General features: G+C 40.5%; 1 protein-coding gene across 1 annotated transcript; it reads left to right on the forward strand.

Moving 5' to 3' along the window:
• The first annotated feature begins 1,757 nt into the window (after positions 1-1,757).
• On the forward strand, positions 1,758-24,517 carry LOC124140417 (endoribonuclease YbeY-like). The gene is made up of 3 exons (XM_046507963.2): positions 1,758-2,675; positions 17,740-17,871; positions 23,828-24,517. The coding sequence occupies exons 1-3, from the start codon at positions 2,466-2,468 to the stop codon at positions 23,981-23,983; spliced, it is 498 nt and encodes a 165-aa protein (XP_046363919.1). The 5' UTR covers positions 1,758-2,465; the 3' UTR covers positions 23,984-24,517.
• Positions 24,518-26,129: the final 1,612 nt, after the last annotated feature.

Here is a 26,129-nt window from a genome sequence, read left to right on the forward strand (position 1 = left end):
GTGTGTATTCATACCCCATGTGTTGTCATATAGGGGATAACAACAGGTGGGGTATGATTCATCACTTATATGTAGTACTGGTGTGTATTCATACCCCATGTGTTGTCACACAGAGGATAACAACGGGTGAGGTATGATTCATCTCTTATATGTAGTACTGGTGTGTATTCATACCCCATGTGTTGTCATTCCTGAGATAACAACAGGTGAGGTATGATTCATCTCTTATATGTAGTACTGGTGTGTATTCATACCCCATGTGTTGTCATATAGGGGATAACAACAGGTGGGGTATGATTCATCACTTATATTTAGTACTGGTGTGTATTCATACCCCATGTGTTGTCATTCCTGAGATAACAACAGGTGAGGTATGATTCATCTCTTATATGTAGTACTGGTGTGTATTCATACCCCATGTGTTGTCATTCCTGAGATAACAACAGGTGAGGTATGATTCATCTCTTATATGTAGTACTGGTGTGTATTCATACCCCATGTGTTGTCATTCCTGAGATAACAACAGGTGAGGTATGATTCATCTCTTATATGTAGTACTGGTGTGTATTCATACCCCATGTGTTGTCATTCCTGAGATAACAACAGGTGAGGTATGATTCATCTCTTATATGTAGTACTGGTGTGTATTCATACCCCATGTGTTGTCATTCCTGAGATAACAACAGGTGAGGTATGATTCATCTCTTATATATAGTACTGGTGTGTATTCATACCCCATGTGTTGTCATTCCTGAGATAACAACAGGTGGGGTATGATTCATCTCTTATATGTAGTACTGGTGTGTATTCATACCCCATGTGTTGTCATTCCTGAGATAACAACAGGTGGGGTATGATTCATCTCTTATGGTGTGTAATCATACCCCATGTGTTGTCATTCCTGAGATAACAACAGGTGGGGTATGATTCATCACTTATAATTGTACCTGTGTGTATTCAGACATGTGAAATGAATTTTTGTACCAATGAACATGTCCCTGAACATTTCATTAAGAATGGTAATTGATTACTTGTAAATAAAATTTGTGTTCTGATCATTTCTATAGTAAATGAAAAACATTAACTGCAGCTGTTGTATTGTAAATATTAGGTTAACATAGATGTAAGAATTACTAACTTGACGAAAGCTTGACACTTGCTTATGGGGAAACATGCCCTGTGATCTGGTTATTAAAAAGATTTTTGTGATAATGTTTGTTTCTTGTGTTTTTTGTGGTTCAATCTCACACTGACAATATATTCTAACTATGTCATGGAGGCCTGGAAATAATCGAATCACGACCAGACAACACAATGGACGATATTGTGCGTATAACGATAAACACTAGGCCTAACTGATGACACATAATGAAACACCTATGGCAAACTGATGGAGTGAGATATTCCCCATCTGTGGTTTATAACATAACTCACAAATATTTCAGATAGAACTAACTACACTGATATATAAAATGTAGCCAACGCAAGTACCGCCTATAACATTTCGATATAATAGACAGAAACATTCACAAAATAATACCACATATTGCACTCATGGCAAAGTCCATATCATAGCTTAAATGCTTAAACAAATATCGTAAACATTTTCCAAAACGGTTACCTGTTTGTGTTTCTCAACGTGCGCATGGCGAAAATGACTTCCGGTTTGGGATCGTACTTGACGTGTTGTCGTGTTCCCAGTCCCCGCCGGAGTGTGTACCGCTGCCACCAGTCAAAGCTCCCCACTGTGGTATGTGACCACAACCATGCTTTGAGTTAAACTCGCAACCGACTGAACGTTATGTTTACAAACAAGTGATGACTGTCGTGACGCCGAATACGCTTACCCCAGCTTCATTCAACTAACATGTAATTTGTATCATAAGAATAAGAATGTAAACGAGAATATAAACGTGACTACTACATTTTGGGTCAGAATGTCGTGCGGGGCAAAAAGAGACCGGAAGCACATGTGTTTGTATACAACAAGTCTGATGACACGTTGAGACCGTCACAATCTTCGTGGGACGCGGGTCGCGATCAATGATTACACAATGGCTGTCGTCATGTGATCGTTATGTCCCAGCTTTCGCAAAATCTACTGGGATCATCAACCGAGCGTTTTGGTTCACCGACATCAAACGCGACAAGCTAGAAACCTCCCGGGTATAGCTTGGCCGGAGAGAAAGCTTGCACTTAAGTGTGTTGTAACTGGGATATTTGCTGACCAGCTTCAACTCTCCGTTAACTTTGACCTCGGAACACGCGGTGATTATTTTGGTTTCTCACGTGATCAGCTAGGCTTCAATCGCCAAGCGGACCGTGAGCGTAAAAGCGCTGTCAGTCTCCAGCCAATACGTCCACCGCGGGAAGGTTAGAAATACGGTTGAGGAAGATTTATGCGGACGAAACCAGTTTGATTTGCAGTCGTGATTAACAGGACGAGTAAACAGCACGTGGTCAAGATGACGCTGGTTTTGAGGAACATGCAGAAATTGGTGAAACTCAACATCGGACGTTTGGAAACGGAGATCAACATTTTGAGAAAGTGTTTTGATGTGGAGATTTTCGATATGTCCGTCTTGTGTATTTGTGACGAAGAGATGGCGACTCTGAACTCTGCTTATAGAAGGATTGACTCGACAACAGACGTTCTTGCGTTCCCGTTTTATGAGGTAATTATTTTGGCAATAGTTGTAATAGATCATATCATGATACAGGCTCTTTATAATTCATAAAAATACGTGGGCAAATATATAAAATAACCATACAAAAAGGGAGCAGGGGTTACTAATATCCCCAACTTCGACTCCAACATATTTCTAAGTTCAAAACATAAAATATCCCTTATTTTCAGAAAGTACACAGATATCAAAATTAAACTTTGCTCTGCCTCTATTGGTATAGAAACTATTCCCTAAATTTGAACATGTTGAAAAGAATCCATAAATTTGTTTCCAAGTCATCATGGTCATAGGTCACCCAAATGTTAAAGGGGCACTGATCTAAAGCAATTCGCCAGGACTGGTTATGCCTTTGTTATTGTTTTTTCCCCGTGAGTACCCCTTTAAAGTAAAAAAATATACAAAGTTCACAACATGATCATGATAAACATTTTATTTTTTTTAGGAAATACACATATGTAAATCAAACTTTGCACTGCATCTCTTCTATTACTATGGAAACTGTACCCTAAATGTGAAAGAATCCATGCTGTAGTTTCCAAGTTAACAAAAAATGGCCTCAGAAGGATGGACGGATGGAAATCTTTGGTGCAACTATATGCCCCCACACTTTTAGAGCGGGGGTATAGTAATGTATTTTTTATAAAGTCATATATTAGTATTTCCACTACAACTTGCAGTTACGAGGTAGACACAATTTTATGGATAACAACTTCTTTAATACTGTAAAAAGCAACATTTGGATATTGATCCTGATACCATGGTCTAGCAGTTCTTGCTTGACAACGGTATAGGGATCTATACCGAAGAATCGCATGAAATAGTATGATAGTGAAATAGTATGTCAAACATGTGAAAATGGCAGGCTGCAAAATGGATTTGTCACCAATATATGGTCTAATTTCAGTACCATACATTGAGACGTGTGAAGATTTAGGTTTGAATAAGTCTTCAGCTACCCATGCTTTGTCTGTAAATAATCGAGTATGGCCCAGACAATCCAGCGATTGACATCATGACACGCAATTGGAATGCGATGACATGCATCAACCATGTCAGCTAGCCTGACCACCCGATCCTGTGTGTCTCCTTTTGCGGGAAGAAGGGGTTGCTGAAGACCTATTCTACCCCGGATCTCCATGGGTCATGTATATGATAAATATATTTGCAGTTTATCACCAATACACAGGATATTCAAAGTCCTTTTACACTCGCTTCATTGACTTTGCCCACGCACACGAAAAACCGGGTCCTGCAGTAGGAATTGAAAATCTACATCCCAAAGAGGCCACCCTGACTGTTTATATTAATCTATTCATTTATTCAATTGATAATGTGCAGTTTTTGATATGAAGTTTTGAGCATAATGAAATATTTTGGATTGGATATTCCTTACTCAAATATGAATTTCCATACAGCACTGTTGGTGAAAGGTAATCATGATAGTAAATACATTTCATTTCGAAGAATAGAGTAATTTGTACTCACAAGAAAGGAATGCAAAGTATCTGTGGTATGATGTGTACGGGAACAACTTTTGGTATTCGAAATATGTCTATTGTACTGATTGGCATTGTGATCGCTGCAGCCAAGCCTGAGATGCCTGTGAATATTTTGAGACACTCTGTTTCCAAATTTATCACCCCTTCCATGTTTGTTTGTTGTTGTTTAACACTGCACTTAGCAATATATGACAGCTGTCTGTAAATAATCGAGTCTGGACCAGACAATCCAGTGATTGACATCAGGAGCAATTGCAATACGATGACATGCATCAACCAAGTCAGTGAGCCTGACCACCTGATCCCGTAAGTCGCCTTTTACAGCAATCATAGGTTGCCGAAGACCTGTTGTTGCAAGTTCTTAGATTTTGTGATGGTCTCTGCTCCCAGTAAAAGAAATGATTTGTGCATAGTTTCAAAGGTATTTTATTGATAGATGATATTTCTTACACAATTAACCATAGGGCAACATGTCCTTGCAATATCATCAATGTGCATTGCCATGTACAATTACTTTGTAATGTAATCCTTGGTGCTTATGACTTTGTACATCTTTCATTTCTGTGTCATTCATATATACAAGTTGGGTTTGTGACTAGGGTTTATTTTACGGGTAAATTGAATAGAGTTTTTTTTTATCAGGACAAAACTTAACATGCCTTTTTACAGTCCATTCTGAAATTCTTCCAAGCAGCTATTTCCGGATCTTCTATAATCACATACAAAGATGTAGGGGTGAAACAATACAGCAGGATACGTAGATAACAATATGATACTTATTGCAATACACATATTTACATTGACCCGTGAAGATTCCGGGGTAGAATAGATCTTCAGCAACCCATGCTTGTCGTAAAAGGCGACTTCCGGGATCGGGCGGTCAGGCTCGCTGACTTGGTTGATGCATGTCATCGATCCCAATTACGCGGATCGATGCTCATGATATTAATCACTGGCTTGTCTTGTCTAGACTCGATTATTTACAGACTGCCGTCATATAGCTGGAATATTGCCAATCTCATTAAAATCAGACCTTAGTTCTCGCAACCGCTTAACAAAAATCTGAAGTGCCCAGGGCGCTCTCAAAATTAGAAATGGGGGCTCTTATTAGAATATAATTTTGGTGGAAAAACAAGAGTTGAAAGATTAATTTCGTGGTTTATACTGACGGCCTGAACTGTTTATATACGACCGATACATTTTCCCGAATTTAATTGCCCATAATTAAGGGTGCATATAACACACGAGTGCGTATTACACACGAATAAATAAGTCTTGTGTACATTGATCAATCGGTTACAGGCTGGCAAAGCCACATTGCGAAAATAGATAGCCCAAATCGATGTGGCTCTCGCGGCAATGGTTATGGATGCATGATTGTATAATGTGGCTCTCGCGGCTATGCTGTCAAAACATGCTTTGTGATTCTAACAGGTTACCGTATATAACAAAACAAGTCTTGTTTTCTCATTTTTTATTCAACAAGGATAACATATTCATCAAAACTTTACATTGATGAATATGAATAGCATATGAATATCATAATGGATTTAATGTCATTACTGCAGATGAAGGAGGTCGCCCACGTGGTCAGCATATTCCATCTCACTCAGGTGTTGGTTGAGGAGCTGGATCTTGAGGGATGCAATACGTGCATCGATTGCCATGTACATTGCCATGTTCTGACCACTGGTGAGAGAGTCTCAGGACTGCAACCTCTTTGGGTGACTGCTCTCGCTGAAATAGCTTCACTACCTCGTAGATGTTCGGGTGGCACTTCTTCGCAAGTTTCTTTATCTTGTTGTGCCACCCTTCCAGGTGATTGTTGGTACTTTGGCCTTGGTTTTAAAAGTGGTTCCAAATCTGGCATGAAGGCCCCCCCTCCTTGAACCCAACTGGTTGTCACGTAGTCCATGAAGGCAGTCACAATGGCATCAAGCCACACATCATCCACTTTGTCACGAGGTACTAGAGGGAGGGCAGCAGCTCTTCTCACCAACTTCTTCACATCCCCATCTTCCTTATAGTCCATCACCAGACCTTCTTTCTGCACCCTCCTCCAGATACATTGGGTGATGTGAAAGAAACACCCTCTAATGTCCCAGGAAATACATCAGTCACGGCATTGTGAGCTGCACGTTCAAAGTCCAACTGAATTGTAAGTGGGGCAAACTCTAGACCTCCTCTACTAGCAAAATCGCATAGGTACTGAAACATGTTGACATAACACTCTTTTTTTTCGATTGGACAACAAACAGTAAACTAATGGAAACATATGGCCAAACAAACATGTAAACAATAAATCTGATCAAACAACTTGGGACAGGCATAAAATGTACCATCACAAAATACAATGTCTGCAGCACATCAATGTTCAATGTTCTTGTCTGTAGTGAAGATGGGGATGTCGTCACTAACACGGTGTAGGAACTGGTCGCCTCCCTAAGTCTGGGAGTACTTCTCCTCCAGCTGGATCTGGGGTCTGCTGTCAGGAAGGCGGGGCAAGGTCTTGTGTCTCTGGCGGTAGAGGATAGTGGTGAGAGACTTCAGGGCTGGTATCTGCTTCAGGAGGTCATCTGAGACGATGTCGTGATGTTGGCGTAGTCTGGATATCTCCTCTCCGTAGATAGTGGGTATAGGTGTCGTTTCTGTCCTCGCTCTCTCCATCAGTCTAGCCTTAAAGGCATCAACCTCAAACTTGAATAGTAGTGGGTCGTGGGAGTGGAGCAACTCACCCAGAGTTGTGATCCTTGCAGTGCACTCCTTGACAATACAGGACCAGTATCTTCTTTCACCACGACTGCTCTTAGACCAAAACTTAAAACATTTGTCTTTGCTTCGAGGTCAAATATATATTTGTAGCGACTTAGTCTCGAAATATTAAACAAAAGGAGAAAATTGTGACTGAACTTTGTGTGAATGACGTGTAGATGTAACTATATTACGTCAGAGATTACGTCATTGCATTTCATATTATGTCGAAAGAATTAAAAACAGGTAATTTTCATACATTTTTTTGTTCATTGAAATTTGGGACAGACAAAAATTAAGGGGACTGGTAATTTTTAGAACACTGCCTTCTGTTCAGTTATTTATGCATTGTTGATATGAAATTAATTAACCTAATTTGTCATGTCAGTGACGGATTTCAAACCACATGTTCTGGTGTAACCCAGCCAGTGTCCCAACTCTCGTGTACGCATCTCATAAAACACTTTCGCCCTGGTGATCTAACGTTATAACAGGGGACAACCATCGTCATATATACCCAACATGTTTCCTGGACATGTTATATTACGGTTCCATTGCCTAATACTGTCTTTACATATTTGTAGTACATATTTCCACAAATCGGACCATTCGGCTTCTATAAGGGATGTAGCAGCCAGTGTATCTTCTAGTTAGCTGATATAATAATATAACATATACATCAGGCTGTTAACAATTTTTTCACAACTGTCACAAAATTATCCAGCACAAACACGAAAACAAACTCTGCAGTAGACATGGTAGACCAGACACGGCTATTTATTATCCCCCGCCGCGCGAAAGCGCGAAGCGGGGGATATAGTATTCACGACCGTCCGTACGTACGTCCCACCTGTTTGTTGCCGCGATATCTCAAGAACTAAACACTGGATTGTCTTCATATTTGGAACTATGGTGTATATACAGACTCCGCAGACACCAGTCGGTTTTGGTGACCTTGATCCCATTTTCAAGGTCACAGCAGACAAATCTGCTTTTAGAGTTGGAAAACGGTGTTGCCGCGATATCTCAAGAACTAAACACTGGATTGTCTTCATATTTGGAACTATAGTGTATATACAGACTCCGCAGACACCAGTCGGTTTTGGTGACCTTGATCCCATTTTCAAGGTCACAGCAGACAAATCTGCTTTTAGAGTTGGAAAACGGTGTTGCCGCGATATCTCAAGAACTAAACACTGGATTGTCTTCATATTTGGAACTATAGTGTATATACAGACTCCGCAGACACCAGTCGGTTTTGGTGACCTTGATCCCATTTTCAAGGTCACAGCAGGCAAATCTGCTTTTAGAGTTGGAAAACGGTGTTGCCGCGATATCTCAAGAACTAAACACTGGATTGTCTTCATATTTGGAACTATGGTGTATATACAGACTCCGCAGACACCAGTCGGTTTTGGTGACCTTGATCCCATTTTCAAGGTCACAGCAGACAAATCTGCTTTTAGAGTTGGAAAACAGTGTTGCCGCGATATCTCAAGAACTAAACACTGGATTGTCTTCATATTTGGAACTATAGTGTATATACAGACTCCGCAGACACCAGTCGGTTTTGGTGACCTTGATCCCATTTTCAAGGTCACAGCAGACAAATCTGCTTTTAGAGTTGGAAAACGGTGTTGCCGCGATATCTCAAGAACTAAACACTGGATTGTCTTCATATTTGGAACTATGGTGTATATACAGACACCGCAGACACCAGTCGGTTTTGGTGACCTTAACCCCATTTTCAAGGTCACAGCAGGCAAATCTGCTTTTGGAGTTGGAAAACGGTGTTGCCGCGATATCTCAAGAACTAAACACTGGATTGTCTTCATATTTGGAACTATGGTGTATATACAGACACCACAGACACCAGTCGGTTTTGGTGACCTTGACCCCATTTTCAAGGTCACAGCAGGCAAATCTGTTTTTGGAGTTGGAAAACGGTGTTGCCACAATATCTCAAGAACTAATCGCTGGATTGTCTTCATATTTGGTACTATGGTGTATATGGCGGGGGATATTTCGTCACTCTGTGACAAATACTTGTTATTATATTATGATAAGAAATTGAGACTACCCCCTACTGTCTGTCTCCCATTCAGTAGGAGAGAAGGCCCCGGCATGGAATGCATAAACTGGTTGAGTTCCTTTCAATCAGCATGAAAAGATTATCCACAGACAGTGAAAGGATAAAGATATCTTATCACATGGTAGTAGGTATTCACTAGGGCTGCAACGAATACACTATGAGGCGAATACGATTTGTATCATGAATATAGGGTAACGAATATGAATAATAATTCACGAATACAATAACAAGTCAGCAGTTGATGTATCCTTTGTCATATTCAGCATGTTCAGTGAGGCAACAACAGCCTAAATTATTTGACATGGTTTGTTAATTTTTAATATATACTCTTCAAATAAAGAAAGTTGACAGATGTAAAACCACTTTTTGCCAAATATCTAAAATAATTACATTAAATGAGAACCAAATAAGTCAAACAGAAAGATGATTTGTTTATAATTCGTGAAAACACATGCAAAGCACATAAACATAGCGTTCAGGGATCAATTTTACATCTTCATCCAAACGCAACCGCCTGTAAAAAAAAGTGCAGCACAGGATCCTGCATTTTTGCATGCAGGCCCCCCTGCTGAATGGGTATAAAAATCCACATCAACCGCTGTTCATACAGTCCTTATAACGTCAGTAGAGGCGGTGACAGAATGCCAAGACTGAATGCAGCTCAACGGAACAACGCCATTGGGAGATTACAAGCTGGAGCAACTCAGCAAGAAGTGTCCAGGCACTTTGGCATATCCAGACAGACAATCTCTGCACTGTGGACCCGATACAACAACACCAACAGAGTTGACGACAGGCCATGGTCAGGAAGACCAAGGGTGACAACCCAAGCACAAGATCGATACCTCCGGCTGCGACACCTCCGAGACCGCACTACCACACTGATCCCTGGGGTACGCAGAATATAAGATCAAACGGTATGCAACAGACTGAGGGAGGCTGGACTTTTTGCACGAAGACCTGTTCGACGTCATGTATTGACCCCACGCCATCTGGCGGACCGTCTGCTTTGGTGCCAACAGTGGGTTAGATGGGCACGTGCAAGGTGGAGAAATGTACTGTTTACTGACGAGTCCCGTTTCCTACTCACATGTGCTGATGGGCGTGCACGTGTCTACAGACGTCGGGGTGAACGTTACGCCCCCAACTGTGTGCAGCAGGTTGTCCCATTTGGCGGCGGGAGTGTCATGGTATGGGCCAGAATTCATCACGGTGGAAGGACGCCTCTCGAGTATGTGGCAGGTGCATTGACAGGTGTGCGTTACAGAGACTTGATCCTACAGCCTTACGTTCTTCCTCACGTCAACGTTCATGGCAGACAGTTCCAGCAGGACAACACTCGACCACATATTGCACGTGTTTGTCAGGACTTCTTACACCACATCAACATCCAGACATTACCTTGGCCAGCCCGGTCACCAGATTTGTCCCCGTGGGACGAGTTGGATCAACGCGTTCGCAGAAGGAATCCACCGCACTAAACACTTCCGGCGCTTCTTGATGCACTTCAGCATGAATTGGCGGTGATTGATGCACGTGGTGGGCACAACCGATACTGACATTTTCTGTACCCCTGTGACATTAACTGTATCGTGTACGTGTGGCTAGATGACACGACTAATGTTTTGAACATTGTGTACATTGATCTTCAAACAGTGTTTCAATTATGGTTTCTGTGTCCTATTTTGAAACAATCGCAATATATTACATTTTGAAAGTCAGTGTCAAGTTTCTTTTTTTGAAGAGTATATTATTAAATATATTATTCATTTATAATTCATTTATATACTGCATTTATCCAGGTACTAGTATCTGCTCAAATGCAACAATGACCAGTGACCACAATACTGTCAAATTAAATAGTATAAGAGTGTTGTCTTATGAAGAAATCTGTGCATAAAATATGTTCTTATGGTTATTTCTTTTATGTAAATGCATATGCTTGCATATTCATAAATATTCGATTCTAGTGGCCATGAATAACGAATTCAATTCATGAATGGATACAGTTCGATTCACCGAATACGCGAGTGAATCGTAACAGCCCTAGTATTCACAACCAATTACCTCTAATAATAAACTGTTACCTTTCGTATCCCCAAAGCAGCAATACTCAGTGGCATATTTTTGTCTCACTAATTGTACATAAAGCAGATAAAATTCAGCAGTTCAGTGGAGCATAATACATTAAAACACATGTACTAACGCCACCGAACAGGTTATGACAGACAGTAAAATCAAGAAGAGTTCTTGGTATAAAAACTTCGCGTAATGTACACCATAGAAAAGGAACAAGTAAAAGAAATCATTTACATAAAATATGTCAATGCATATTAGATAAAACAAATAATTATGAATGATACATTGATAGAAAAGTTTTGTGCGGGTGAACATTTTAAAGCACATTGCACCTGGTAAAGGGGCTAGGGTATTATCGTAAAGCAATTTATTCAAATCAATGGCAGAGCAATCACTGAATAAGATCAGAAGTTCACTACTTACTTACTTACTTACTTACTTTGGAGATTTAATGTGCGCTTTCCGACTGATGCGTATTTCGCACGGGCCCGGCCAGGCCATTTAATGTGTTTCGAAAGGGGCAAAAGTGGTGTGTGCAACCCAAGAGGGGGCTTTAGGGGTTGCTTATATAGAATTTGGGAATTCTGATATTTGGAATAGATGCCGATGGGGTTGGGGAGGAGACCTAAGGGAGCTGGGTATGGTGGATGTTTGTTTGTTTATGTGATTTTGATTTGGTAGATTATTTTGTTTTTAGATGCGTTTTATTAGTTCCGTTTTGATTAAGAATACGCCTAAGGCCATGAAGTTTTCTAGTTTATTTTGTGGGTTTAGTATTGCTTCTAGAGTGAGAGCCTTGTTTAGATTGAGGGTGGTTTGTAATGCGGTTCGATGTGTTAGGTAGTGTGTGCAGTGGATGAGTGCATGTTCTAGGGTTTCTAGTTGTTTGCAGTTCACTAAGGCGGATATCATTATTACAAGAACATAGAAGTAGGAAATGGTTTTCATCTTCAACACCACCTGAGCAAAAATTACCAAAAAATTGGTTTGCTTGGACTGGTGGGTTACTGCATCGGCCGTTCCAATCTTTTGGTGTGTGCTTAATTGGGCAATTATCATGTTCTGACTAAAAGGGGTAGCTTAGCCAGGTAGACGACCAGTACAATATATGGGGTGGAGACAATGTCATCTTAGGGCTATGTTTATTTAGTTGGATTATGGGGATTAAGGTTTGTTTACATTGATACTTAGACACCATAATTAAGTCATAGCTTACATGGCATTTAGATTAACATTATTTCAATAGAGATAATTATTGAATGTTTTGGTTTACTATACAGGATTTATGGTTTAATATTTAGGTGATTTGGAACATTGCAATGATATTATATTTTGATATTTTATGTATTAAAGTATATTTTATGAATAACTACCATTTAAGGTTTTCTAACAGTTTTTGTTGTTGTATATAGCATCATTACCAAACTTATGTACATATTTTATGCCCATGCTACAATTGTAAAAAATACACTCCACAAGCTGTCTACATGGTCACACCTAGTGATTGTTAAGATCACAAATTCCATCTACTGTCAGACAACATTGCAGTTTGTATTCATTTCAAATGTCCTCACATAATTAATGGTGGATGTTAGAGTCTCCCACAAAACATCCTCTTATTAATTCTTACAGAAACAAAACAACAAGTGGGGTGTGGGAAATGGGACATAGAACTACGTGAGACAATAGTACTGGTAGCATCTTCCCGAGGCAAGGGATTTAATTGACTGTAAAAGCCCAGTTTCCACCCTTGCCGAACTAGGCTGGAATTTTCAGACACGAACGTAGCACCCCCAGTGGCTATTACAAGTTATACCAATCAGATTCCACCCATTACTTCCATTTGCTACAAAATCAAGGTCTATATTGTAATATAACGGGTCTTACCTCGCGAAAGGGCATAAAATCATGTGAGCACCTTGATTAAAAACATTAAAAGATTTGGAAAATATCTGTTGACACCCAGTGGACTGTACACATGCTTTGCAAATTCTGCAGTCGACTGAAATCTCATTCAGTTCATGCCCTTTTCTCGGGATGATGTACTGGTGACTGCTCTATCATAACTGTGCCATCTAATAATTTGGCGAGCAAACATCGTTTTGTTTTGCAATCACTTGGATTGACTCATGTAGACACAAATTAAAACAAAAAAAATCGCAATCCACAAATACAACACTTGATTATTTGCAAATATCTACCAACCCGTGCCAATTGTGCCAATTCAGAGGTTCCCTGTAGCAATAAACTTGTAATTAAATTCATTACTGTTGGCAGGTCACAATGGCTGGACTGGACCCCAGTGGAATGGTTCATGCATACATGTAAAATTTATTAGTCAAGCAGCCAAACACTAATGAAGATGGTTGACCATGTGTTCATGGTCTGGTGAACACAGGTCAATGGCCACTCGGTAACTCAAGACTCACATCTCATTGTTTTGTTTTATCTCACTTTTCATTTGATCTATTTGTCAAATTCACCTGAAACCCGGTCCCATGTTACACGCATGGCAGACACATGGGACACTCATTGCACACAATCGAAGATGGCGTCCAAACGCTTGGATGTAGCACTTTTGACCCCCTGATCGAAAATTATCAGTATCTTATGACAGTGTCACATGCAAAATATGGTAGCTATTGGACCTTTAGTGGCCGAGAAATATGGTGTTTTGTACCATTTTTATCACTTTTTGCATTCTGATGGTCTTCAATCCAATATGGCCACCAAATGACGCAACTTTTTACAAACTGCTAAGAACATGAAATGTTCAGCGTCTGATGCTGGTGCATTATGGTAATTTGTAATACTTTCTATGAAGAACTTTAGCAGATACGTAGTTTGCAAAGTAATTTTATTAGACGCTACCAATATCCAATATGGCCGTCACATCACGTGACTTATGACATAAGAGCAAGAAGAGAACTTGTTCAGCAACCAAAGCAAGTTACAACAGAGGTTGTTCAAGTGCCTTACCTGATAAGCAATGAACGCATGGGTCACCCGTTGCACACACATGGGTCACTTGTTGCACACGAGCTGCACACACGTGTTCAATGGGTGCTCAACCTGTGTGCAACCCATTGAGCGCACATGTTACATGCGTGTCACCCATGTTTTCAACAGGTGTAAGGGAATGAACTGCTTGGCAGTAGTGCATATTCTCACCCGGAACCCCACAGTTCCAGTCTTGATGGATGTCATTCTGAAAAAGCTGGAATATTGCTTACTACAGCATTAACAACATTCAGTCACTGAACATGCTGAAGGCCGCGACCAAGGAAGATCCAGGTCTTCAGCAACACATGCTTGTTATGGCAATATGCTTGTCATAAGAGGCAACTAACCAGATCGGGTGGTCAGACTAGCTGACTTGGTTGATGCATGTCATCGATCCCAATTGCGTGGATCAATGCTCATAATATCAATCACTGGATTGTTTGGTCCAGACTCAGTTAATTACAGACCATCGTCATTCAGCTGAAATATTGCTGAGTGTGGCGTTCAACAACAAGGGAACACTGAAGGCTGCTCACATGCACATTGTATATGAATATTGAAGTGTGTCCATGATTCATAGACTAACATTTAGTCTCTGAAATCTTATATTACACAATATCCTTCTTGACTCTAATAATAAAAATAGAGCTAGCTTGAGCTGGCTAGACTTGCTTTAGTATGCATTTCTAGATTATCTTTTTTAATAAAATAAATATATCCCATGCTTATGGAGCAGGACTACATGAGTCATAACACTGGTATTTACCGGAAGGTCAATACCATACAGCTGTTACACGTTTGCAGTCGGACAGTCATAAAAACCACACATCAATGTCCTGAAACTGGATCAAGCTTTTGCTTGAATTACACTGCTGTTAAGTTATTGTCAGGCTATACGTTTTGTGGACCATAAAATGCATTTAGATTGTCTGAGTGATGGTCAGGATGTCACAATGTTTTTGCAGTGTAGTATCATTGGGACATTGTCATGATTTTAGAGAATTTGATAGGGCATTTTTTCGATTCTTAATCAAAATGGATTCATTACATCATTTTGGATGACAATCAGTCAATGTCTTAGAAAATGGATCTGAAACCCTGTGTCGTGTCAGAGTACAGAAGCTAAACATGTTTCAACATGTTAAGTGACACTGCAAGCATAAACATGATATAGCTACTTAATTGATACTATTTTAGTATTTTGGTGTAATAAGTGCTTAGAAAATTGACAAAGGAGGTTGCTGGGCTTATTAAATCCATTCTCAGTAAGTTAGGTTTGTTTTCAGAGACTAAGTGGCTGGTTGAGAACAGACTTAGATCAAACATCAATGAAATTAATATGATAAATATGATACTCACTTTTAGACCTATTCTGCACTGTTGTTGCCTATAAAGAATTTGTAATACCCCCATTCCACTGTGGCGCTCTTACAAATCGCCATTCAGAGCGCTAAGATCTTCAAAAGCGTTAATGGATCGCTATCAGATCTCTATCTGATCCCAGATAGCTAAAAATGAGGAGACCTATGGCGCTCCCTCAGAGCATAGAGCGCAGAAGAGTGTCGCCTAGTGGATTAGAGGTATAAGATACATAAGAAAATATGGCCTGTCATGTAAATTTTCAGTCTTAGTAGGGTCGCTTACGAAGACTACTTTCAAGTTGGTCTCAATGTTTGGCAGTGTTAGTATGTGCTTGTTGAAGCACTGTGCTTAGTACCGTGAAATTCTTTACAATGATTGCTTAAATGAGTATATATTGTTTAGGATCAATAATATATTGTTTTATTTAACAAATAATCAGTAGCCTATATTCAGATTGAGTGGGTCATTAAATATGATATCCTTTTTTGATTGCTCTTGTGATTCTGTTTCATGTAGTTATAGATACTGGTGTAGGTATATTGTCATATAGTCCCCATGTTGTGGTTATACTTCTATAGATACTGATGGTGGTATATTGTCATTAGTCCCCATGTTGTGGTTATACTTCTATAGATACTGGTGGTGGTATGTTGTCATATAGTCCCCATGTTGTGGTTATACATCTATAGATACTGGTGCTGGTATATTGTCATATAGTCCCCATGTTGTGGTTATACATCTATAGATACTGATGGTGGTATATTGTCATATAGTCCCCATGTTGTGGTTATACTTCTATAGATACTGATGGTGGTATATTGTCATATAGTCCCCATGTTGTGGTTATACTTCTATAGATACTGGTGTAGGTATATTGTCATATAGTCCCCATGTTGTGGTTATACTTCTATAGATACTGATGGTGGTATATTGTCATTAGTCCCCATGTTGTGGTTATGCTTCTTTAGATACTGGTGGTGGTATATTGTCATATAGTCCCCATGTTGTGGTTATACTTCTATAGATACTGATGGTGGTATATTGTCATTAGTCCCCATGTTGTGGTTATACTTCTATAGATACTGGTGGTGGTATATTGTCATATAGTCCCCGACCGCCTCCGTGGTCTTGTGGTAGAGCGTCCGCCCGGAGAGCGGAAGGTCCAGGGTTCGATCCCGGGCCGCGTCATACAAAAAGACGTTAAAAGATTGTACTTGTTGTTACCCTGTCTGGCGCTCGGCATTAAGGGGCTAAAACAAGGACTAGTCGGCTCGGAGTCAGTATACTGTGTCTGAATGGGGTATTCATGTTAAACTGCGGCATGGTATCTCAGTGAGCTAGCACTATAAATCGGCATCAGTGCGGACTAGTACAAGCAGCCACACACACACATACACGTGCTTGCACATCGCTATATAAGTGCAATAATCTTGGACGCGACGTTAAACCCAAATTCACCTCACCTCACCTCATATAGTCCCCATGTTGTGGTTATACTTCTATAAATACTGATGGTGGTATATTGTCTTATAGTCCCCATGTTGTAGTTATACTTCTATAGATACTTGTGGTATATTGTCATACACTCCTCATGGGAGAAGTTTGCAGGGATCACACAGATTTTAAATCCACAGTTGTCTGGGTTATGTTATGCTGCCTTCTTGGTCTAGTGGGTAGAGTGTCTGCCCGGAGAGCAGAAGGTCAGGAGTTCAAGCCCCTGGTGCATCGTACCAAAATACAGTACTTTTTACCCTGCCTGGCGTTCGGCATCAAGGAACTAAAACAAGGTCTGCTCAGCTCAGAGTCAGTATGCTGTGTCTGAGTGGGGTATCCATGTTAAACTGTTGCATGGTATCTCGGTGGGCTTGCTAGCACTATTAAACATGCATTAGTCCGGACTAGTATAAGCATCCAGAAAGGTGCATGCAATCCCCTATATACAGTGATATACATGTAAATGCAATAAACTTGAAAGTGATGTTAAACCTCATCTCGCCTCGCCCCGCCCCGCCCCGCCCCGCCTGTGATGTGCTTGCAGGAAACACATGGGTAAGCCCCTAGGTAGAAATAGTTCCCATTATCCCATCCTTATATAAGAGGCAACAAAAGTGCATCATGGTCAGTCTGGTTGAAGGATTGCATGTTTTCTAAAATGAACTAGGTGGGACCTTGCTCCTGATATCAATCATCGATTTGGCAGTATCGATTAGTTACAGGCCAATGCGATATAGGTGATGTTTGATTAACAAGCACTCTATGTTTACAGGGCCTTGAACCAGGGATGCTACCTGAGGTGGACAACCTGGACGAGATGATCCTCGGTGACATCTTCCTCGGCGTCAGTCACATCAACGACCAATGCAAGAAGTACGGTGCTGACTTCCAAGAAACATTGCCAGTAAGTTGACAACCCTTGGGGACTCTGGGTTAGAATTTGTCCCCAGCAACCTGTGCTTGTCTACCTGAGGGGATTCTGGGTTAGAATTGGCTCCAGCAACCTGTGCTTGTCTACCTGAGGGGATTCTGGGTTAGAATTGGCCCCAGCAACCTGTGCTTGTTTCCCTGAGGGGATTTGGGGTTAGAATTGGCCCCAGCAACTTGTGCTTGTCTACCTGAGGGGATACTGGGTTAGAATTGGCCCCAGCAACCAGTGCTTGTTTCCCTAAAAGGAGAACCAGGGTTAGAATTGGCCCCAGCAACCTGTGCTTGTCTACCTGAGGGGATTCTGGGTTAGAATTGGCCCCAGCAACCTGTGCTTGTCTACCTCAGGGGATTTGGGGTTAGAATTGGCCCCAGCAACCTGTGCTTGTCTACCTGAGGGGATTCTGGGTTAGAATTGGCCCCAGCAACCTGTGCTTGTCTACCTAGGGGATTCGGGGTTAGAATTGGCCCCAGCAACCTGAGCTAGTAGTAAGAGTCGACAAGTGGTTGGGTTATCAGAATCGGTGATATCAGTCACTGGAATGTCGATTATTTACAGGCTGCAGCTCTATAGCTGCAATATTGCCAAGTGTGGCCCAAAACAACAGGAACTTGAAAAGCATTCTGCATATGGACACACAGACTCATGGCCATTAAACATATGTTTAATTCTGAGGCTCTTGGTTTATTATCCCCTGCCCCAACGAAGAAATGGGTTCTGTGCGTGCGTGCGTGCGTGCGTGCGTGCGTGCCGAAATTGTTTCCAGAAACCGTTTAATATTTCTCTACGAAATCAGACTCATGCTGAACTGGTGCCTTTTGCTATTTAGGAATTTTATAAAAAAATAATTTTTTACGTTTCCATGGCAACAAGTTGGACTTAGGTTCTTTAAGGGTGCTGTTCGTTTCCGGAGCGTAACTCAAAAACCGTTAAATAATTTCTTACAAAACTTTGCATGTCTACTAGGCACATACTGAACTGGTGCATTTTGCTATTTAGGAATTTTATAAATTTTTATTTTTTACGTTTCCATGGCAACAAGTTGGACTTAGGTTCTATAAGGGTGTTGTTCGTTTCCGGAGCGTAACTCAAAAACCATTAAATACTTTCTTACAAAACTTTGCATGTCTACTAGGCACATACTGAACTGGTGCCTTTTGCTATTTAGGAATTTTATTATTTTTTATTTTTTGTTTCCATTGCCATGATTGCAACAAGTTGGACTTAGGTTCTATAAGGGTGCTGTTTGTTTCTGGAGCGTAACTAAAAAAACGTTCAATAATTTCTTACAAAACTTTGCATGTTTACCAGACACATACTGAACTGGTGCCTTTTGCTATTTAGGGGTTTTATAATTTTTTATTTTTTACGTTTCCATTGCAACAAGTTGGACTTAGGTTCTATAGAGTAGAGTTTGTTTCCGGAGCATAACTCAAAACCCATTCAATACTTTCCAACAAAAACTGTGCATGTTTACCAGACACATACTGGACTGGTGCCTCTTGCTATTTAGGAATTTTAGAAATTATTATTTTTCACGTTTCCATGGCAATAAGTTGGACTTAGGTTCTACAGGGGTGGTGTTCGTTTCCAGTGTAACTCTAAAACCGTTAAATACTTTCTTACAAAACTTTGCATGTCTACCAGGCACATACTGAACTGGTGATATATAGCACTTTTAGAATTTTGTATTGTTTATGTTTCCATGACAACAAGTTAAGTAGTATAACAAAAAAACTGTTAAATATTTCCTTGCCAAACATTGCATGTCTATATATAAAGTGCATACTGAACTAGTGCCATTTGATATTAAGGAGTTTTAGAAAGGTTTATTTTAGAATTTCCATTGCAGCTATTTTGACATGGGCTAAGAGAAATGTTGGGTCAGTTACCTGGTTTGGGACCATAACGTGTTAAAATGGGCAGGGGATATAGATGACTTTGTCAACTATACGCTTGTTGTTAATTGTTTTGTGGTGACACATCACAACGACTCTACTATTTTGCAGTGATATAACACATTGCATATCCTATTTCCCTGGTGATGGTGTTTGAGATTTACTGCCAACATTGGGAGGGTTTATTATTTTTATTAGGGTTAAGGTGTACACAGGTGAAGGTGGGCACAGGAGGTGAAGGTGTGCACATGAAGTGAAGGTGTGCACATGAAGTTAAGGCGTGCTTTGGTTAGTTGGTTTGTTGTTTTACGCCGCACTCAGCAATATTCCCGCTATATGACGGCGGTCTGTAAATAATCAAGTTTGGACCAGACAATCCAGTGATTGTTATCATGAGCATCGATCCACGCAATTGGGATCGATGACAAGTATCAACCCAGTCAGCGAGCCTGACCACCCAATCCTGTTAGTCGCCTTTTACAACAAGCATAGTTGCCTTTTACTGCAAGCATGGGTTGCTGAAGACCTATTCTACCCCGGAATCTTCACACGGGTTAGGGCGTGCACAGGAGGTTACACACACTCACACACACACTTACACACACTCACACACCACACATTTATTTATACAGGCCTATTTAAGGGAGAAACATTTGATTTCTGGGGTGGGGTGGGTGTTCAATTTTATTTTATGGATAGTTTGTTGAGAAATGTGCCTGTAGGTAGTGGTGAAAAAAATGAATAGTTTGTTTTGTAGAAAATACCCAAAGGTCCAAATTTTTGTGTTAATAGTGAACATGAATAGATACTACCTTGGCTTATGAACCAATGGAGTAATTATGTTGTATAATCATGAAAAGATGCTGTTCAGAACTTGTATGACTTGTCACATGGTGTCTGTCCCTGTCCTGTAGGTATGTGTCTGTTCAGTTGTTGGTAGATCTGGAAACCCAATGTAATGAGATGTCCGACACTCCTCTGTCTGCCAGAGGCAGTGGCACTTGGAGATACATTGATTGAGACAATCTTAGAAAGTCAGGTATAGGTCTTTATCAGACAGGGCAGCGGGGTAGCCTCGTGGTTAAAGCGTTGGCTTGTCACGCCGAAGACCCGGGTTCGATAACCCTTTTTGGTACAATGTGTGAAGCCCTTTTCTGGTGTCCCCTTCTGTGATATTGCTGCAATATTGCTAAAAGTGGCGTAAAACCATACACACTCACTCACTCACTCACTCACTCACTCACTGAAAATCAGCTTAGCGGAAGCATCAACAGGTGAAAAAGAGATAATCTGAAACAGTGTCAGCGCTGAGGTGGTTGTGTTTTCACACACACACACACACACACACACACACACACACACACACACACACACACACACACACACACACACACACACACACACACACACTCCCTCCCTCCCTCTCCAATCTGATACCTTACTCACAATTCGGTATGTATCACGCATGTGCTCTTATCTGTAGTGCGTAAGCCATCTTTTTAATAGACAGGATGGCCAAATAAACCTGGCACACTGACACTGATTAGATATTCTTCAGCTTTTACTTCAAAAACATACAATAAGGCTAAATATTTTTTTACAAGAAATATCTTCCAGCAATGTATTTTATGTGGCTGGCAATTTTCATTTTATCCAACAATCTGAAGCATTTTTTTTTTTTTTTAGCTAAGCTGGGACAATTTCATTGGATAAAAAACATGCACGCATGCACGCACACAAACAAGGTCCACATATTTAAGTGTAACACATTTTTCATTAAATTTGTAATGTCGTGGCAACAGGTTGCAGAAAGTGCAGCGTTAAACAACAAACAAACAAAATATCACCATGATCACAAATAACTCAGTAAAACCTTTTTACTACACTGAAATAACATGGAACGCAAAGGAGGTCAAGAGCTGTCAACATTCTTGCTCAGGGGGGTTATAGGTAGTTCACAAGTTATTTAATCTGTAGCGATAAGGGGCCAGTGTTAGTCTTGACTGACCATGACCTTTATACGACCTATGACCGATAATACTGGGTTGTTGTCCACTGTTAATCTCCCAGACCCTAGAAAATAAATTGAATCCAACTCAAGTCTATTTATTTGGGCAGGTCTGGATGTTAAACACTGTTCTTGGCTCCATTTGGAATTTACTTTTTATTTTGTAGATATGTATTTTTAAATAAGATAAGTATTTCTGGGACTAAATGTTAATCCAGTAATACTAATAGCAGGTTCAGTTTGATCCAGTTTTATCCAGTTTCATCTGGTTTTATCCAGCACCACAGAAATACTTCTGGTGACCCCAAGTGTCAGCATGCCACTTGAATACAAAGACTTGATAGCTAGCAACTGTTGACTTTGGTCAAGAGTTGTGGCCAGCTGACTGAATATTTGACATAGTTTAATATACAAACCAACATGAAGAGCATCAGGTTACCAAGATTTTGAGTGGTCATACTTCACCATATGACTTTTGCTTGTAAAGTTGTTCCACTTTCTGGTTTCCCCTACCCTGAAATCTAGTCCCGTGGATTCGACTGAGGGGTCCCCCTTTATGTGGTGATTACTACCACTAAGCTGTGAGTCCCGGATTGCTTTCAAAGGTTTTTTTCATCTATGGATATATGACTTTCAAAAAATCATACTGAGATTTTGCCACCCCAGGTGGTACCGCTTTATAAAATTTTGGGGTCTGGACCATGGACTATTAAAATTTGTTGACCCCATTGAAAATATGAGCTATTGGATGTTTTACAAGATGTGTGTCTGTGTGTCTGTGTGTCTGTGTCTCTGTGTGTCTGTCTGTCTGTGTGTGTCTGTTGGTGGAAGCTCGCCCTTATCTTAAATGGTATATCAAAATTCTAAAGCATTCCTCATGTTCCCTCACAGTAACCAATATTTGGATCATAAACAACAGCTGTTTGTTTGAGAATGTTACCAGCAAGTACGCAGCAATATGTGAGTGATTTGTACTTGCATGTAATTGTTCCTTGTCTATTATTACTTCTAATTTCAGGGTAGAATAGGTCTTCAGCAACCCATGCTTGCCGTATAAGGGGACTGCTTGTTGTAAGCGGCGACTAACGGGATCGGGTGGTCAGGCTCGCTGACTTGGTTGATGCATATCATCGATCCCAATTGCGTGGATCGATGCTCATGATATCAATCACTGGATTGTCTGGTCCAGACTCAATTATTTACAGACCGCCGTCATATAGCTGGAACATTGCTGAATGCGGAGTAAAACAGCAAACCAACCAATGAATTATATCTTTCAACTCTGTTTTTTTTCCGACAAAATAATATGCTAATAAGAGCCCCCTATTTCTAATTTTGAGCGTGCCCTGGGTGCTTATTACGTCGAATACGGTACATGTATGAATAGTTTTACACTTCATGAATACATGAATACCATGTACCACAATTTGTGGAAATGACATGTATATAATACAATACGGTGAAGATTCATTCTTCTTTTTAATTTAAGTTCTGTCTTTCCGAAATACTTTTCATTGCATCCACTACAAACAATCAAGTAAATAACATTTCTGGTATAACTAAAATTTTATAAATTCTTATTTTATGTTTCCATTGCAACAAGTTGGACTTAGGTTCTATAAGGGTGGTCTTTGTTTCCAGTGCGTAACTCAAAAAACGTTATATACTTTCTTACCAGACTTTGTATGTCTACCAGGCACATACTGAACTGGTGCCTTTTGATATTAAGGACTTTTAGAAATGTTTATTTTAGAATTTCCATTGCAGCTATTTTGACATGGGCGAGGAGAAATATTGGATCAGTTACCTGGTTTGGGACCTTAACGTGTTAAAATGGGTGGGGGATATAGATGACTATACGCTTGTTTCAGTTATTTCAAGTGGTTGGAAAGCCTGAAGTGATGCATTTCCCACTTTGCTGAACCCTGCCAGGATGAGTATGGTGCTGACAAACCTAAAAACATAATCAGGACGAATCTGGGATTCACTAGTTCGGAAATTGATGATGTCACTTATTGTGTTTCAGATCATGTTGACACACGGCATGTGCCATCTCCTCGGCTATGACCACGAGACAGAAGAACAATGGCGGAAGATGTACTCCAAGGAGCTCCACATTCTGGACGAGTTCAACAAGCTGACTGGCAAGACGTGCAAGCCTTTAACTGCAGTGGGGCACTGATCGAACAACCTCATCAGCAGCCAACTGAACACACCCAGTGGGTGGAATCTACAGAAGGCTGATCGCCAAGAAGTATTAAGAGACCTGGAAGCCGATGTACAGAGCGATCTGAGCACTGAGGTGATCGTTACTCCCATACCTCAACATGGACTTATGTCGTAGTGCTGAGGTTATATTGTACAATGGCACCCCGAAAAATAGTCGCATTTAAAGGGGGCAAATGTAACGCTTAAAGATATCTGGAGTAATCCCAATAATTGAAGACACGTGTTCAGATATGCTGCAAATTCAGGCATCTTCCCCAGGCAAGAGAGTTGACTGACTATTAAAGTCCGGTTTCCACCCTTGCAGAACCAGGATGGAATTGCTTGGCTCCATCATAGTGCCACCTGTGGCTAGTACGAGGTATGTCCATTCTATGCCTCTCCTTCTGGACCAATCTGATTCCACCTCTCATATCACTTGCATTTGCTTCAAACTAAATGGCGGCACCCAGTCAAGATGATCTGATCGATAATCAAGATATATATTGTGATAAAACATGTTTTGCATCACAAAGTGTATCAAATCATGAGAGCACCCTTATTATAAACATGAAAAGATTTAGAAAATATCTGTTGACAACGAGTTGGTGATGCACATGCTTTGCAAACTGCAATCAACCGAAATCTGCATGACAGTTTTACGAACCGTATTTCGATTTCGTTGCGTGATTTTGATTGGACTATGCATAGACTCGTTAGTCCAGCCAAAATATAACTCCATAATTGACGCCTGGTTCGGCAAGGGTGGAAACTGGACTTTTATAGTCAGTTAACTCTCTTGCCTCGGGAAGATGGTTTCAGGGGACATGTCCAGTATAATCTTGATTAAAGAATTCCACTTCAGTCAATATTTCGGTTTCCAGATCTTTTGATTTAGTTCCAGGAGATAAAACAAAAATTCAAGATTGTTGAGGGGCTGACCCTTTCATGCACAGGTGGCATTTGGACATTATTTCGGAATAACAAACAATAATCCAACCTCTCTCCTCCTTCACCCCAAGAATATTTAATCCTTGTACCCTAATAGCCTGTGGACACGGTATATATTTTTATTTAATTGGGCCCATTCCACGAAGTGATCTCAGCACTACGATTGTCGCAGCTCTATGTGAAAGTATAGGAGTTACAATCGTCTTAGTGCTAAGATCGCTTTGAGAAACGAGGCCCAGGTCTTTAAAATATATAGTGTATAGCACCTTCATCCATTGGTTTGGTTCTGGGTGATGCTTTGAACGTATACCAACATACTGCATATGGATTAAAACAATGGTAGGTGGGTCCGGCTGGTTGGACACAATGCACCTACGCTGTGAGTTACAAGTGTGTTTGGGCGGTGGGGTAGCCTAGTTATCAAGACGTCCGCTCGTCACGCCGAAGACCCGGGTTCAACTCCCCACATGGGTACAATGTGTGAAGCCCATTTCCGGTGTCCCCTGCCATGATATTGCTGGTATATTGCTAAAAGCGGCGTAAAACTATACACTCATTACATGCGTGTTTAGGCCTCACTTGTTTTACAGTAAAATACCTGTTGGGTAGGTGGGAAAAAATTAGCAATTCAATATTTTTTTAGTGTCTTCCAGGTCAGCTGGTTTAAAAAGCATAGAAATGGTTTCAGTGTATGAGGAAAGCCTTCACCACAGCTGTTGCTGTCAGCATTGCAAACATGAAGAAATCAAGCGGGAATACTGTATGCATCCTATCAATTTCAGGAACAACAAAAAAACAACTTTTTGTTACAATCGGCAGATCTGTTAAGCAAGAGGAAAAAAACGTGTGGCCTTTAGAGTTTTATGCTGTAGCATGCAGTGTACAACCAACTGCCTTTCCCTTTGTGTTGATGATCAGTCTCATTAATATCGTATATGTAACACTCCGATTCCATACTTCCCAAATGGATCAGTTTGGCTTGGTGAATTGATGGCATGTCATCAAACCCCGATGGCGTGGATCAATCACTGGATTGTCTGGTCAGGCCACCATGGTATTGCTGGAAGACCAAAGTCTTCATTATAATAACATTTTAGAATATCTTGTCAGTACAGTTAAGTCCCGTTAATCCAACATGGTTGGTTGCATATGATTATGTCGGATTAACGAGT

Source organism: Haliotis rufescens, unplaced genomic scaffold, assembly GCF_023055435.1.
Source record: "Haliotis rufescens isolate VD_foot unplaced genomic scaffold, xgHalRufe1.0.p SCAF_37, whole genome shotgun sequence".
NCBI lineage: Eukaryota > Metazoa > Mollusca > Gastropoda > Lepetellida > Haliotidae > Haliotis > Haliotis rufescens.